The sequence below is a fragment of the Macaca fascicularis genome, chromosome 13 (assembly GCF_037993035.2).
Source record: "Macaca fascicularis isolate 582-1 chromosome 13, T2T-MFA8v1.1".
Classification (NCBI taxonomy): domain Eukaryota; kingdom Metazoa; phylum Chordata; class Mammalia; order Primates; family Cercopithecidae; genus Macaca; species Macaca fascicularis.
Genome location: NC_088387.1, coordinates 75,206,547 through 75,220,872, shown reverse-complemented (window position 1 = coordinate 75,220,872; position 14,326 = coordinate 75,206,547). Strand labels below are relative to the sequence as shown.

The 14,326-nt window shown below is 47.2% G+C and overlaps 1 protein-coding gene across 13 annotated transcripts in view; it reads left to right on the top strand.

The window, feature by feature from the left end:
* SOCS5 (suppressor of cytokine signaling 5) overlaps positions 1 to 14,326 on the top strand; it is a 163,896-nt gene that overhangs the window by 125,478 nt on the left and 24,092 nt on the right. For 8 of the 13 annotated variants that reach the window (XR_012422412.1, XR_012422414.1, XR_012422417.1 and 5 more), the window contains one exon: positions 3,979 to 4,123. The exons of the other annotated variants lie outside the window; for them this stretch is intronic. Coding sequence is in view for 1 of the 8 variants with exons in the window: in XM_074011848.1 (XP_073867949.1) it covers positions 4,022 to 4,123 (102 nt within the window). In the remaining 7 variants the exon portion in view is untranslated. The remainder of the gene's footprint in view (positions 1 to 3,978; positions 4,124 to 14,326) is intronic. 13 annotated transcript variants of the gene reach the window in all.

Sequence of the window (14,326 nt, the reverse complement as noted above, 5' to 3'; positions counted from 1 at the left end):
CTCTGGCCTCAACCTCCCTCGTAGCTAGGACTACAGGTGTGAACCACCACAATAGCTAATTTTTTTTTTTTACTTTTATTATTTGTAGAGATGAGGTCTCACTATGTTGCCCAGGCTGGTCTCGAACTCCTGACCTCAAGCAATCCTCCCGCCTCAGCCTCCCAAAGTGCTGGGATGAGCCACCCATTTACGCAGGCATGAGGCACTGCTCCCAGCTTGATTTTTTCTATTGACTGCCCTACAGTAGATGTGTTCGTGAAAAGGTGAGCATAGATTCTGTATTTGATGCAAAAGAGAATGAGGAGAACTGGGTCCTAAGGCAGGCAATCCCTTCCTGGGATGGGTATAGGAACCAAGAGTGTCCTTCTGAGTGGGACACAATGCAAAGACTTCTGCCTGGAATTATGACAACTGCAGTTACAATTTTTTTGAGCACCTAAGGTATGCCAGACCCTGAGCTTCACAAGCCATATCTCTATTTTTCCCAGCAATTCTGCAAAATAGGTGTGATTTGTCTAATTTAAAATGAGCTATATCAAATCCATGTGGCTATGCAGGTGCTATGCAGCCTAGAAGGTTTTAAAACGGCATCTTCCAAATGCTGATCTGGGAGTGGCTTCACAGCATCCTGAGGGGCTTTTTAAAAATGTAGACGCCCAGCCCCACATTCTCAATTCTTATTCGAAGCCTGTGAGCCTTCCCCAGCCCCCGCAGGTGACTCCAAAGCCTGGCTGGCTCTGGCACTGCTGTTCTGGGGCTGCTGAGGGCTGGGGTCTTGTGGGCTGAGGGGGAACCCTAGAAAAGTCCAGGAAAACCACAATGGGAAGGGTGCCCAGGAGGGAACGTCAGTAAACTATGATACAGCCATATGGCAGCATACTATACAGCCCTTAAAAATGAAGAATTTGGCTGGGCACAGTGGCTCACGCCCCTGTAATCCCAACACTTTGGGAGGCTGAGACGGGTGGAGCACCTGAGGTCAAGAGTTCAAGACCAGCCTGACCAACATGGTGAAATCCCATCTCTACTAAAAATGCAAAAATTAGTCAGGGGTGGTGGCGCACGTCTGTAGTCCCAGCTACTCAGGAGGCTGAGGCAGGAAAATCGCTTGAACCCGGGAGGCAGAGGTTGTAGTAAGCTGAGATTGCGCCACTGCACTCCAGCCTAGGCAACAGAGCAAGACTCCGTTTGAAAAAAAAAACACCACGAAGAATTTGTAATAACATTAAAACAGACATTAAGGGAACAAGACAGGTAATAAATTGCATATATAGTTTTGCCACAGCTATGTAACAAATGCAAAAGTGCATTAAAAAAAAAAAAGACTGGAAGGAAAAACAAAATATTTTATTGGTTATCTCCACATGAAGATTCTAAGTGATTTTACCTTCCTCTCTACACTTTTCTACATAGGGCGCGTGTTACCTTTCTAAACAGAAAAGCATAAGCGCTGTTTTTGAAAGAGAAAAGTCTCTCATCCTCTGTCACCCCAGCCAGCAGGAGTCAACTTTCACATTCTGGGGTTAGGCAGAAATTGCTGGGGTTTTTGTTTTCTTCTTCTCTCTGAGGGCAGGAAATAACTCTTTCCCACTGGATTTCCTGCTGGAGTTGGAGGCCCAGAAAAATTCTGGCTGAAGACTGGAGACAGGTGTAAACACGCCAGGCTTGCAAGGCCCTCTGTGAGTGGCTCTTGGGTATCTCCGCGTCCCTCTCTCTCCAGCGCCTGCTCTGGGAGCAGTTTCTGGAAAGCACCACCACTTTTGCAAGGCCATCCTCTCTACCTGGAAGGCTCTTCCCTGCTCCCCTCTTGCTTAACGAACATCATTCGGCCGTTGTCTTAGGTGTCCATGTTCTAAGGCGATCTTCCCTGACCCCTAGTACTGAATCAGGGTCCCCAAGAGCTCCCAGAACTCCCTGTTCTCGCCAATTTGATTGTAATCATGGGTTACTCCTAAGGCTCTGCAAGGGTTGGGACTGTATATCCCCTGCATTATCAAAGCCTGGTACACAGCAGGCACTCAATAAATGTTTACTGAATGAATGAAGAAATCCTGCCTTGAGATCCAGGATACCAAAGGAGCTCTGAGAGAGGCAGGTGTCATCCCGAGGAGCTCTGGCACCTGCCTCTCTCAGAGCTCGTTGGAGGAAAGAAAGGGTCCAGGCAGTTCTTTCCGCATAAAGCTATTATGACTGGTGCCAGGTGATTTGCAAAACCACATCTACGACCTGCTCCAAGGGCTTAGACCGGGAATTGGGAGGCAACCAGATAGCGGGCAGGAGGGGGCTGGCCTCCTCCTGGATGGCTTGCTCAGAAACTCTGCCCCATGCAGGGACTGTGTCTGGGGTGGTGGCTAACCGGCACAACAGCTAGCTTCTTGGGAGGAGGTTCATTGAGGGAAGCGGTTGTCCTAAGGGCCGCTGAGTTTCATCTGGTTGCTCTGGGAAGGATGCGCTTCTGCAAAAGCCCTAAAGGCAGAGCTGTTTCAGCCTCTCCAGGTCTCAGAACTGAGCGCCGCCCCCGCCATTCCCCCACCCATCTGACTCTACTTGACAAACTAAAAAGGCTGCCTTGCAGGGGAGGGCAGCTACCCACGGTGTCACCCTCTGGCTGCTCACCGGCCACCCTTGGGCCTCTCCTCTGGGCTGCCCTTCCTTCTTGAGTGCTGTCTATGCAAGGGCCCTGGCCCAGCTGGCCCCAAACAGGATTTGGGCACCCAACCCAGACGGGCAGGTTTGCAGGTGGTTGATGAATTCAGGGCCCTGCCATCCTGTTTCCGTGATCCCCTAGCCTGGGATCTAGGGGATGAGGTAATGGGACTGCCCCTGCCTCCCACACATCTCCTAGTGGAGTGAGGGACACATCTGGTGCGCAGGCCCACTTTGGTGGGGTGGAATGGGCCACACAGGGGAATCAGGGGTAAATAGAAACGTGTTACTGGTGCTGCAGAAACGTGCTGGGGGCGGGGGCTCCTGAGAGGGCAAAAGTGGGCTTCCAGGGCCTGGGAGGGACTGACCCTGTGCATCAGAGGGCAGTGGCCTGCTAAGGCCAGCCCTTAGGATGTCTCGAGTTCTGCTAGGTTGTCCTTGCCCCACCCTGCCATCTTCTCTGCCCTTTCAATACTCTTCTCCCTTTCCTTTCCCCTCTTCGGGAACCAGTGCCCTCTGGCCTCTGGCAGCCACACGTTCCAGTCTTGGAAGAATAACTCAGATCTAAAATATTCTCATTGCACATTAGCCCGTGCGTCACCGTGCTGTGGCTCCCCCAAAGCCTCCTGCCACGGAAGGCTAGTGGCTGACACACTCACCCACACTGAGGTGTCAGGAACTGAGGATGGCTTGGGGCAGACGGTGAGGAAGCGGGGGCAGATTTAAGAGTGGCTCATGGAAAAGAAGACTTCTGCCAAAGGAATGAATCTCTCAGATGAAGGAGTGGTCCAGTCAGAGAGACAGAGTGGGGGCTCCACTCAGAGTTGATCGCCTTCTCTGCCACAACAGGGAGGTTCTGCCTGGGGCTGAGAGGTGGGGAGGGAAGCCTGGGGATGTGAGCTTAGTGAGGGCCACCCACCGTGGAAGATGAGCCGCCTCATCACAGCCGAGGTGGAGAGAGCGCTGAGCAGGGAGCCCAGACCCCTGTCAGTGCTAGCCCAGCTCTGCCTCAGATGGCCCGAGTGTGTGCAGGTCACCTACTGGGCCTCAGTTTTCCTACTGGTAAAATGGGAACAACCCTACCCACATCTCAGGGCTGTTGTGAGAGCCATTGAGACGAGACAGGAAAGACATGGGCAAGTCGGAGGAGAGACGCTATGAGGCGGTGGAAGGGTAGCCAACAGGGCTTCAGGAGATGGACCTGGGCGAGTGCCTGCCCCTCTCTATACACTGCAAGGGTCAGACCAGCCGATCTCGGAGGACCTGTCAGCCCCAGCCTCCCTCACCACCATCTTCGTTTATGAACAACACTGTTATCTTTCCTTGCTCCAGGGAACTTCCTGAGGAGGTGCCACAGCAGCTCCAGCCACTCCCCATGATGGCTCAGAGCCAGTGCCAAGGGCCTCGCTCCGACACTCACTTGAGGACGCGTGGGGAAGCAGGCAGAGGGAGGAGGTGGCCCCGCCCACTTCTGCAGGTGAACTTGCTTCTCCTCCGTCCTCACCCTCTGACTTATGGTGGGTTTTCCTGTCCTATTTTCTGTGATCCCCTGACAGCCAGCACCCCTACACACACCACACACACACAAACACACACAGTGTATGTGTGCACAGTGCTGGCGCTAGACTGACTCATACATGCTCACATACACACACATACACTCAGACACTCACATACACACAGTCATGCACATTCACACACTTTCACAGGCACAAACACACATATACACTCTGACACACACTAACACACACTCATACACGCTTACACTCACACACATGCACACACACTCATACACTCACACATGCAAACACACATACATGTGTGCACACACACACATGCACGCACACACACTAGTCTCCTGCCCTGCCTGGTCGCTTCTGGTCACGTCCAATCCTGGGTCCAGAACCAAGCTCCTGCCATCTGGGGCTCCCCAGCAGAACTTCTGTCCTAGGGAAGCCACCTCCCTGCCCCTGCCAGGCCTGGACCCTGGGTCCTGCCCTGCCCTGCAGGGACTGCTCTCAGGGAACAGCCTGGCCACTGATCCACTTCACGGTGGGCATGTTTCACAGCCACCTGGGTCAGGAAGCCCACATTCTCCCAAGGGAAGGTGACTCATCGCTGATGTCTGAGGGTGATCTGAGCACTCTCTTCACCACCCCGTCAGCCCTGAGCCTTCATCTTATCTCCTTGCCAACAGCACATAAGTGTGAGTGAGTCCTCACTGCAGTCCAGGCAGCCTGGGGGCTACGAGGGGCTTCAGAGGTCCTCATCCCCAGCCTGTAGGCCTGGCCATACTGGACCCATGACATCAGCCACCCTGTGAGCTGGGACCTCGGGGTCCTACAGCCCTCCTCACTCAAGCCCTGGTCCCCTAACTTCGAGGTGAGGTGTTGGGCTGGAGGAGACAGGCAGCCAGGTAAGAGTGTGGGGAGACACGGATGTCCAGTGGGCAGCTCTGCCCTGGGTGCTGCTGTTTCTGCCTCTCTTGGGATGGGTTGGGTTGGGGAAGGGGCCTCTGAGAAGGATGGGGCCCCCATGCCCTTTGCCTCCCCTCACCCAATGCCCCATCCTCCCCATCCTCCTTGTTCTGCCTCACTTGCCTCAAGTGCTCTCTGCATTGCGTTGCTGACCTCACCTCTCCATGTGTCTCTGGATCTCTGCCACCTTGTCACTCTGTTTTCTATCTCTGGCTCCTTCTTTCTCTGTGTCTATGCCTGTGTCCCCCACTCTCTCCAGGTCCTCATGCCACTCTCTGCCTCCCTCTCACTCTGTGCCTCTTTGTCCTGTCTCTCTCTGACCAGTTCTCGGACTCTCCTTCCCCTCCAGAGTTCTCCTCTTAACAACCCACTTTGCAGCAATCTCATGAAAAAAACGGAAAGAGAAGGCACTATGTGGTTTTATCATCACAATAAAACCTGGTGGGCTTGACATGTGGCTGCAGGGTCTGCCTACCCTCGCAGCTGCCACCCTCCCGCCTCCAGGGCAGTCTCTGTGCATTCAGCAGAGGCACCAGCCTGGTGCAGCTCCCCTGCCCGACACTTCTAGAGCAGAAGTCCACCAGCCATGGGGCATGTCCTGAAGGGACAGCCAAGTATAGGGACAAAGCAGGAACCCAGGGCCAAAGCAGGGGTCCAGATGGAATTAGATGTCTGCTATGGAATGCATGTTGGAGATTAGGTGAAGCCCTAACCCCCAAGGTAATGGTATTTGAAGATGGGGCCTTTGGGAGGCAATTAGGTTTAGATGAGATCATGAGGGTGGGGCCCCCATGATGGGATTAGTGCCCTTATGAGAAGAGGAAGAGAAGCCAGAGTGCTGTCTGCCTTGCCATGTGAGGACACAACAAGAAGACAGCCAACTGCAAGCCAGACAGAGAGCCCTCACCAGAAACTGAATCAGACAGCACCATGATCTTGGACTTCCCAGTCTCCAGAACCCTGTGAGGAATAAACCCTGATTGTTTAAAGCCACCTGGTCTACCATATTTTGTTGTGGCAGCCCAAGATGACTCAGATGGTATTTCAACCTTGTTGGCCCCTCTGTAGGAGAGGCAGCAGCCTGGTGAGACTCCAGGCCTGACCTGGACCAAGGTCAACCCTGCCCTGCACTCTGCACCCCTCTACACCCTCACCTATTGTGGCCTCTGGCTTCTGCCACAGAGACTCCCGCAGCAATGTGAAGAAGGCATATGCCCCCGAGGGCTTGACCTGTTCCAGAGTCAGCCTAGCAACCTGCTGACTTGACTATAGTAGGCTCAGAGGTCCCAGGAGTGGCCCCTGGCTAGCACAGGACACTGACACAGGGTGCTTCCTGGTGGGGGTGGGAGGGGAACAGGCACTGGGACAATCCAGGTCTGCCCTCCCCCAATTTTTCCTGTCACTGTCTCACATCCTAGGACTATCTGTGTGCCTTCACCCCCCACATCCCATGCCCACCCAAGGGGATCCACAAGTAGTGAGCCACCTGGAGCAGGCATGAGGAAGTGCAAACTCCAAGCCCTCCCCTTCCAAGCTTTGGGGTCTGTCCTGGTAACAGTTGCTTGTTTTTTGAACATCTAAAGTGTGTAGGAACAAAAGCCTGAATTTTCTAGACACCATATGTTAGATGTAGTCAAGTTCTGATCAATGGGAGCTAAACAGAGTGTCATTACGACTCTGAGAAAGTATTGATAAATGGTGAGGTACCATTCTTCTGCCGTCCTTTTCTACTTCCTTCCAACTGAAATGTGAACATGATGGCTGGAGCTCAAACAGCCATTTTGGGTCATAAGGTAGATGCTGTGTGTGAGAATGGCACAATAATACAACTAAGGAACTTGAGATGCTGGTGGTCATGGATCTTCCCATACCTGGGATGTTTACTTCTACACTTTGCTTATCTGAAGGGATAATCAACTTCTCTCTCATTTACACCATTATATTTTGGGTCTTCTGTCACTTTAGCCAAATACTATCCTAACTGGTACAAAAACAACAACCAACCAATGAGTCTTTATTGAGTAGTTACTTTGTGCCAAGCCCTGTAATAGGCGAGGTTTTAAAAGCTGTTTTTCATTTAATTTTCACAGCAACCTTAAAACCAGGTGTTAAGACTAATTAAATTTGTGAGCTTCATCTCCCAAATGAATTGTGTTTGTTCATTTGTTGGCTCCTGCTACATACCAGACATTTGTCAAGGCATTGAGGATACAGTAGCAAATAAGAGAAATTCCTTTTCTTCAAAACATTGACAGTTCAGTGGGAGGAACAGACAAGTAAGTGGAAATAACAATGCAATGTGATGATGATAATAATGTTATATTATCATTTTAAGGTGCTATCAATTGTAATATGTACTGTTATTTTATGTACTCTCAAGAAAAAATATACTGCCATTAAACTGAATCATAATACCTTAACGATAGTCTCACGTGATACATGAACCAGATACACCAACCTCCCTTTACTTTGAAATCGTTTATTAGCTATTCCAAGGGATTTCACAATTCCTCTGGCCCTTGGTTGCCTTGCTTGATTTGTGACATGCCGTCTTTTCAGACATATCTCAGTAACAAAACATAACACAACTTCATCTGTTTATATCTTCCTTTCCTGTCCCATAAAGTACCTGGTTGTGATTCTGGAAGAGGCACAGACTCTGGCGGTGCCTCTGTTGGTAAATATTTGCCCATTAATATCGAGTTTATGCCCTGCCGCTTGGTTTCACGTTCTTCTTCACATTCAACGAATCTTCATTTCTTTGTTGAGCCATAGCATTCTTGAAGGCAGTTTAGAGGCAGTTAAACTCAACACATAAAATATGTAGGAATGACAAAATTATGCATTCAGTTAGAACTCATAGCTCTAAAGAGCAAAGACCAAATTTACGCTTATTCAGGCAATGACAACTATGTGGGAACGCCATAGGATAAACAACAATTATAAGATTTTTTGGGGGCTGGGTGTGGTGGCTCATACCACCTGTAAGCCCAACACTTCGGGAGGCTAAGGTGGGCGGATCGCCTGAGACCAGCCTGGGCAACATGAAGAAACCCCATCTCTATAAAAAATACAAAAATTAGCAAGGTGTGGTGGTACATGCCTGTGGTCCCAGCTACCAGGGAGGTTGAGGTGGGAGGCTCACTTGAGTCCAGGAAGTCGAGGCTGTAATGAGCTGTGAATGTGCCACTGCACACCAGCCTGGGCAACAGAGTGAGACCCTGCCCTGAAAAAAAAAAAAAAAAAAAAGAAAAAGAAAAAGATGTTTTTGATTGTAAGTACTGTGTAATCTCAAATGTTTGAAGAAGTGATTTTTTTTTTTTAAAGTATCTTCCAGAGACTAGGAGACGGAGGAGGGGGATGACTACCTGATAAGAATGGGGTTTCCTTTGGGGATAATAAAAATGTTCTGAAATGATACAGCTGTGATGGCTGCACAACACTGTGGATGTACTAACTGCTGCCAAATTGTGCACTGTAAAATGATTAAGACGGTAAATTTTATGTGTATTTTACCATAATTTTATAAGCTATAGGTCTTAGATTTGATGAAAATGGTGGCTGCTTTTATTTTTAAATTGCTAGGTTTTAAGTGAAAGAAACCAATCTGAAAGGCTCCTTATGGAATGATTCCAACTATATGACATTCTGGAAAGGGCAAAACTATGGAAACAGTAAAAAGATGAGTGGTTATCAGAAGTTAGCGGGATGGGAAAGATGAATAGGTGGAGGCTAGGGATATTTAGGGCAGTGAAACTATTCCGTATGATACTATAATGATGGATACATGTCAGTATGCATTAGTGCAAAACCATTGAATGTGCAGCACCAAGAGTGCACCCTAATGTAACATACAGACTTTGCGTGATGATTCGTCATTGTAGGTTCATCAATTATAACAAATGCACCACTCTGGGGGTGGGAGTGGGATAGTGGTAGTACGGGAGGCTATGCAAGTGTGAGGGCAGGGGGTATATGGGAAAGCTCTGCACCTTCCTTGCAATTTTGCCGTGAACCTAAAATTACTCCAAAAAGGAGTCTTTAAAAAATAACTAAATTGCAAGCACTGTCCTTTTCATTGTTGTTGTTGTTGAGATGGCGTTTCGCTCCTGCAACCTCCACCTCCCAGGTTCAAGTGATTCTCCTGCCTCAGCCTCCCAAGTAGCTGGGATTACAGGCATGTGCCACCATGCCCAGCTAATTTTGTATTTTTAGTAGAGATGGGATTTCACCATGTTGGTCAGGCGGGTCTTGAACTCCTGACCTCAGGTGATCCACCCGCCTCAGCTTCCCAAAGTGCTGAGATTACAGGGGTGAGCCACCACACCTGGCCACAAGCACTGTTCTAAGTGTATCACATAAATAGTCAAATGTAATGCCAACAACAACCATAAAACATAGCTAATAATAATCACAAACATCCATGGGCCACCAATCTCTCAGTGACTTGGGACTTTACAGGCACTAGGTCATTTCCCTCTCATAACTGCAATCAAGTTCAGTCTGTTCTGCCATGATGCTTGTTTTGGAAATGAGAACCTGTTCCAACATGACTGGTATATCAGGGAACAATATAAGCATAATGTAGATCTTGCATTTGCTCTTGTGTGATTTTGTCAGTGGGAAACACTGTCAGGGGTTGATAAACTACAGCTCTCCGGCCAGTGGTCTGTTTTTGTAAATAAAGATTTATTGGAACACAGCAACACTCATTCACTGAACAACAGCAGCAGAGTTGAGTCATTGCAACAGATACCTCTGCAGAGTTGAAGGTATTTATTATCCGGATTTTTAAGGAAAAGTTTGTGAAGCCCTGTGTTATGGGAAGCCAGAAAATGCACCTAGCTGAACCACATATCACAGAAAAAACATGCGTGTACTTTAAAGAGTTAATGAGCTGTCTTTTCATTTCTTGATGTTATCATAAGCACACAATATTTTTTAACTTTAGCATTTAAAAACAGTTTTATTGAGGCATAATTCATGTACCATACATTTCATCCATTTTAAATGTGCAATGATTTTTAGTAAATGTACAGGGTTGTTCATCACCATAACAATCACCATAATCCAATTGTAGATAGAACACTTCCATCACCTCCCAATAACCCCTTGTGGCCATTTGCAGTCAATCCCTGTTACACTGCCAGTCCCCACCAACCACTGTAGATTTGTCTGTTTTGGACATGTTGTGTCAGTGAAATCACATAACATGTCATCTTTTGCATCTGGATTCCTTCACTCAGCATAGTGTTTTTGAAGTTTGTTCACATGGAAGTAACTATCAGTAGTTTGTTCCTTTTAAATTGCTGACTAGTATTCCATCGTTTATCCATTCACTATTTGACAGACATTTAGGTTATTTCGCGTTTGGGGTAATTATAAATAATGCTGTTATAATTTAATGTAGTTGTCTTGATTAGCTTGGGCTGCTATAATAAAACACCACAGACTGAGTGGCTTAAACAATAGACATTTATTTCTCACAGTTCTGGAGGCTGGGAAGTCCAAGATCAAGGTGCTAGAAATTTCAATTCCCGGTGAGGGCTCTTGTCCTGGCTTGCAGAAGGCTGCCTTCTTGCTGTGTCTTCAAATGTAGACCTCTGGTCTCTTTTCCAATTCTTATAAGGATACTAATCCCATCACATCCCCACCACCGTGACCTTATCTAAACCTAATACCTTCCAAAGGCCCTACCACCAAATACCATCATATTGGGAATTAGGGCTTTAACATATACATTTACAGTGGAGGACACAAACATTCACTCAATAACAGTAACTATTGATATTATTGGATTTATATCTATCATTTTGCTCTTTATTCTTTACATGTCTCATGTCTGTTTTGTTTCTATGTTGCTCCTTTATTGCTTTCTTTTATGTTAAACTTATATTCTTCTAGTAAACCATTTTAATTTTGTTGTTCATTTTTACCCTATAATTGTTGAGTTATTTTCTTACTGGCTACCCTAGGGATTACAATATATATCTTAATGTATCACAAGGTAGGAAGGTGAAATATTTGATTTGACAGCTTGTTAGCTTGAATTATTACTTTTTAATATTTAGGCATTTGGCATGTTGTCTCCATTTATACCCCACCCCAGGCCTTGCACACATTGGCGGAAGGCCTGCCTTTCACATATTTGTATGCATGTGTTTTTTCACATAATTATATTCATACTATGAATTATATATTCTGAATATTGCAGTTACATATTCTGCTTTTTAAAGTTAACATTTTGTCACAGGCATTTTTATTTGCCATACATTTTTATACACTTTTTAAAAGGCTATATTGTATTCCACTGAACGCATGGGGCAAACTTCAGTTAATCATTTCGCTACTTTAGAACATTTAGGTCATTTAAAATTTTTCCCTTTAAAAAAAATAAAATGCTGTAATGAAGTCTGGGCATGGTGGCTCATGCTTGTAATCCCAGCATTTTGGGAGGCCAAGGTGGGCAGATCTCTTGAGCTCAGGAGTTTGAGACCAGCCTGGCCAACATGGCAAAACCCCATCTCTACTAAAAATACAAAAAATTAAGCAGGCGTGGTGGCATGTGCCTGTAGTCCCAGCTACTTCGGAGGCAAGGGGGCTGAGGTGGGAGGATCGTTTGAACCTGGGAGACAGAGGTTGCAGTGAGCCGAGTTGGCGCCTCTGCACTCCAGCCTGGGTAACAGAGGGAGACCCCATCTCAAAAACAAAAAAAGACCAAAAAAACCCAAAAAATCACTGCAGTGAGGATTTTTGTACACATAACTCTTTTCACATTGTTGAATTTTTGGCATAAATTCCCAGTTCTAAAATGACTGTTGAATATAAAAAAGACTTTCATAGTTCTTGATATCTTTCACCATATTATTTTCCTTGAGAATTGTAACAATTTTCTCAGGTCAGCAATGTATGGGGCTAGCTATTTTATCACATCTTCACGAGTTCTGGGTGTCAAGTTAAACTTTCCACTTAACTTTGCATTTCTTTGGTGATTAGGAAGGCTGCACATTTTTCTGTAAATCCATTTACTAGTTATAACTTGTTTTATGTAAATTGCTTCATTATGCTCCTTGCTTATTTGTATACATATAAGGCTTTTTGTTTGTAACTATCAGTTTGTATGGACTCTTTATGTAATATATCCTCCTCAAAACATTTTAGGAAAGAAATAGAATATCAATAAAAGCAGATAATTTTTAAATGTATCTACCTTAAATGCTGCAAATATTTTTCCCACTTGCCCCTTTTCAGTCTTTTTCTAATACAGAAAATTTACATTTCTCTGTAGTCAAACCTGCTAATTTTTCTTTGTGATTTCTTCAATCATTTCTAAGTTTAATAAAAGACATTCTCCCTCCAGAGATTTGGTAACTGTTCAAGTCTCTCTTTTAGTTTGCCTTGGTTTTTAAAAAGTATGTATTAATAACTTTGATCCATGTAAAATTTCTGGGTAAAAATTCCTTCTGGTTGAAGAAAGAAGAGGATCTCAAAGCAGAAGTTTCTCAAACTCAGTAGTTTCTCTTCTCTGGTTTCCTTGCCTGCATTGGACTGGGCCCTGAGCCTGAAATCCCAGAATTTTGAGAGGTTAAGGTGGGAGGGTCACTTGAGGGCAAGAGTTTGAGACCTGCTGTCCATCTGTCTACAAGGAGACAACACAGAATCAGAGCTTGCCTCAACTCTCTAGCGCTGGACCCACCTCCAAGGAGAATGGCCCAGAGTAGTGGAAAGAACATGACTTGGAAACCGAGTTTGGACCCTGGCTGTGTGTGAACACTCAGACTCCAGTTGTCCCTCTGAAGAATGGTGCAAAGGATGCCTGACTGACAGGACTGCTGTGAAGATAATACAAGACGATGTATGGAATGTTCTAGAAAAGTACCTGACCCATCATGGATCTCTCGGGGCCCTGCCTGTGCACTGACTTGGCTCCTGGGTCCCACCCCAAGATCAAAGGTGTTCCTGGGCCTCCTTGTCCTCTCCAAGGAGCATGGGCAGGCCTGCCAGAGCAGTCCAGAGTATCGGCAACTTTAGATGAGGAAACTGAGGCTGGGAAAGGCTAAGTGGTAGAGCAGCAGATGCTCTTACCTGCGCTGACATGCTGCCTCCTCCAGCATCGCTTTCCTCACGGCACCTCAGCCTCCTCATATGTCAAATTGAGCTAATGGCCCTTAGTGGTCTCTACTGCTGAGGGGTTACTTGAGCAAATGAAAGGTTCTGAAAAAGCCATGGAAAAATCGAGAGGCAAGGTAGAGTCCCTATGCGCTGCTCAGTGTACTCCTTCCGCAGCTCTGGACACAGACGAAGCCTCTGTGTTAGCTCTGACAGGCTTTTTGCCTCCCCACCCCCAGCTCCCCAGGACAGCCCTGCAGAGACTCTGTGAAGGCCCCTTGTGCCTGTGGCTCACCAGGCAGGAAGCCTGGGGCTTGGCTGAGGCCCCAGGAAGCAGAGTCTGGGAGGTGAACCATGCCTCAGGCCCAGCTGTGTTCAGCTGGGAGCAGTTTCTGAAGTCTCAGAGAGCAAGGGTGAGGAGGAACCTCAGAGGTCACTGGGCCACTCCATTTCACAGATGTGGAAGTTAAGGCACAGAGTGGAGAGCCCATGAGTGGCGGCGTCAGCACTTGGGCTGGGGATCCTGGCTTCCCGTCCTGCATACTTTCCACTTGGCCTCTGCTGCTGCAGTGGCCTCTTTAGAAGGCTCCCTCTGATCCTTCTAGAAAATTCTCTGCAACGTGATGACATTTGAGCAAAACTGCATGATGTTGGAGGATCAGGGCACTCCTGAGAAGCAGAATGAAGCATTAAGAATGAGGTGTTCCCACAGGAGACATGAGGGGATCAGGAAGGAATTTCCTGGGAACAGGACTTTTCAGAGAAGGGAAAAAAGTGTTTTGAGCAGGAGCTTGGCTTTTTTGGAGCAGCTGGGAAAATGTGGGGGCGGCGGCTAGAGGCAGGCAAAGGTGGCAGGGAAATCTGACATCACCAACCCACCCTGGCAATTTAACATTTAAAATTAAAGTTGCCTTCTCTCTTAGCACTGTTTTTTTTAAAAAACAGAAGCCATACTGCTGAGGTGTGAGGGGTAACAACGGTTCTCAACCCTGGCTGCACATTAGAATCCACTGGGGTGCTCTTCCAAACCCCTTGCCAATTACACGGGAGTCTATGGGGCAGGACCTGGGCATCAGTGGTTCTTAAAACTCCCC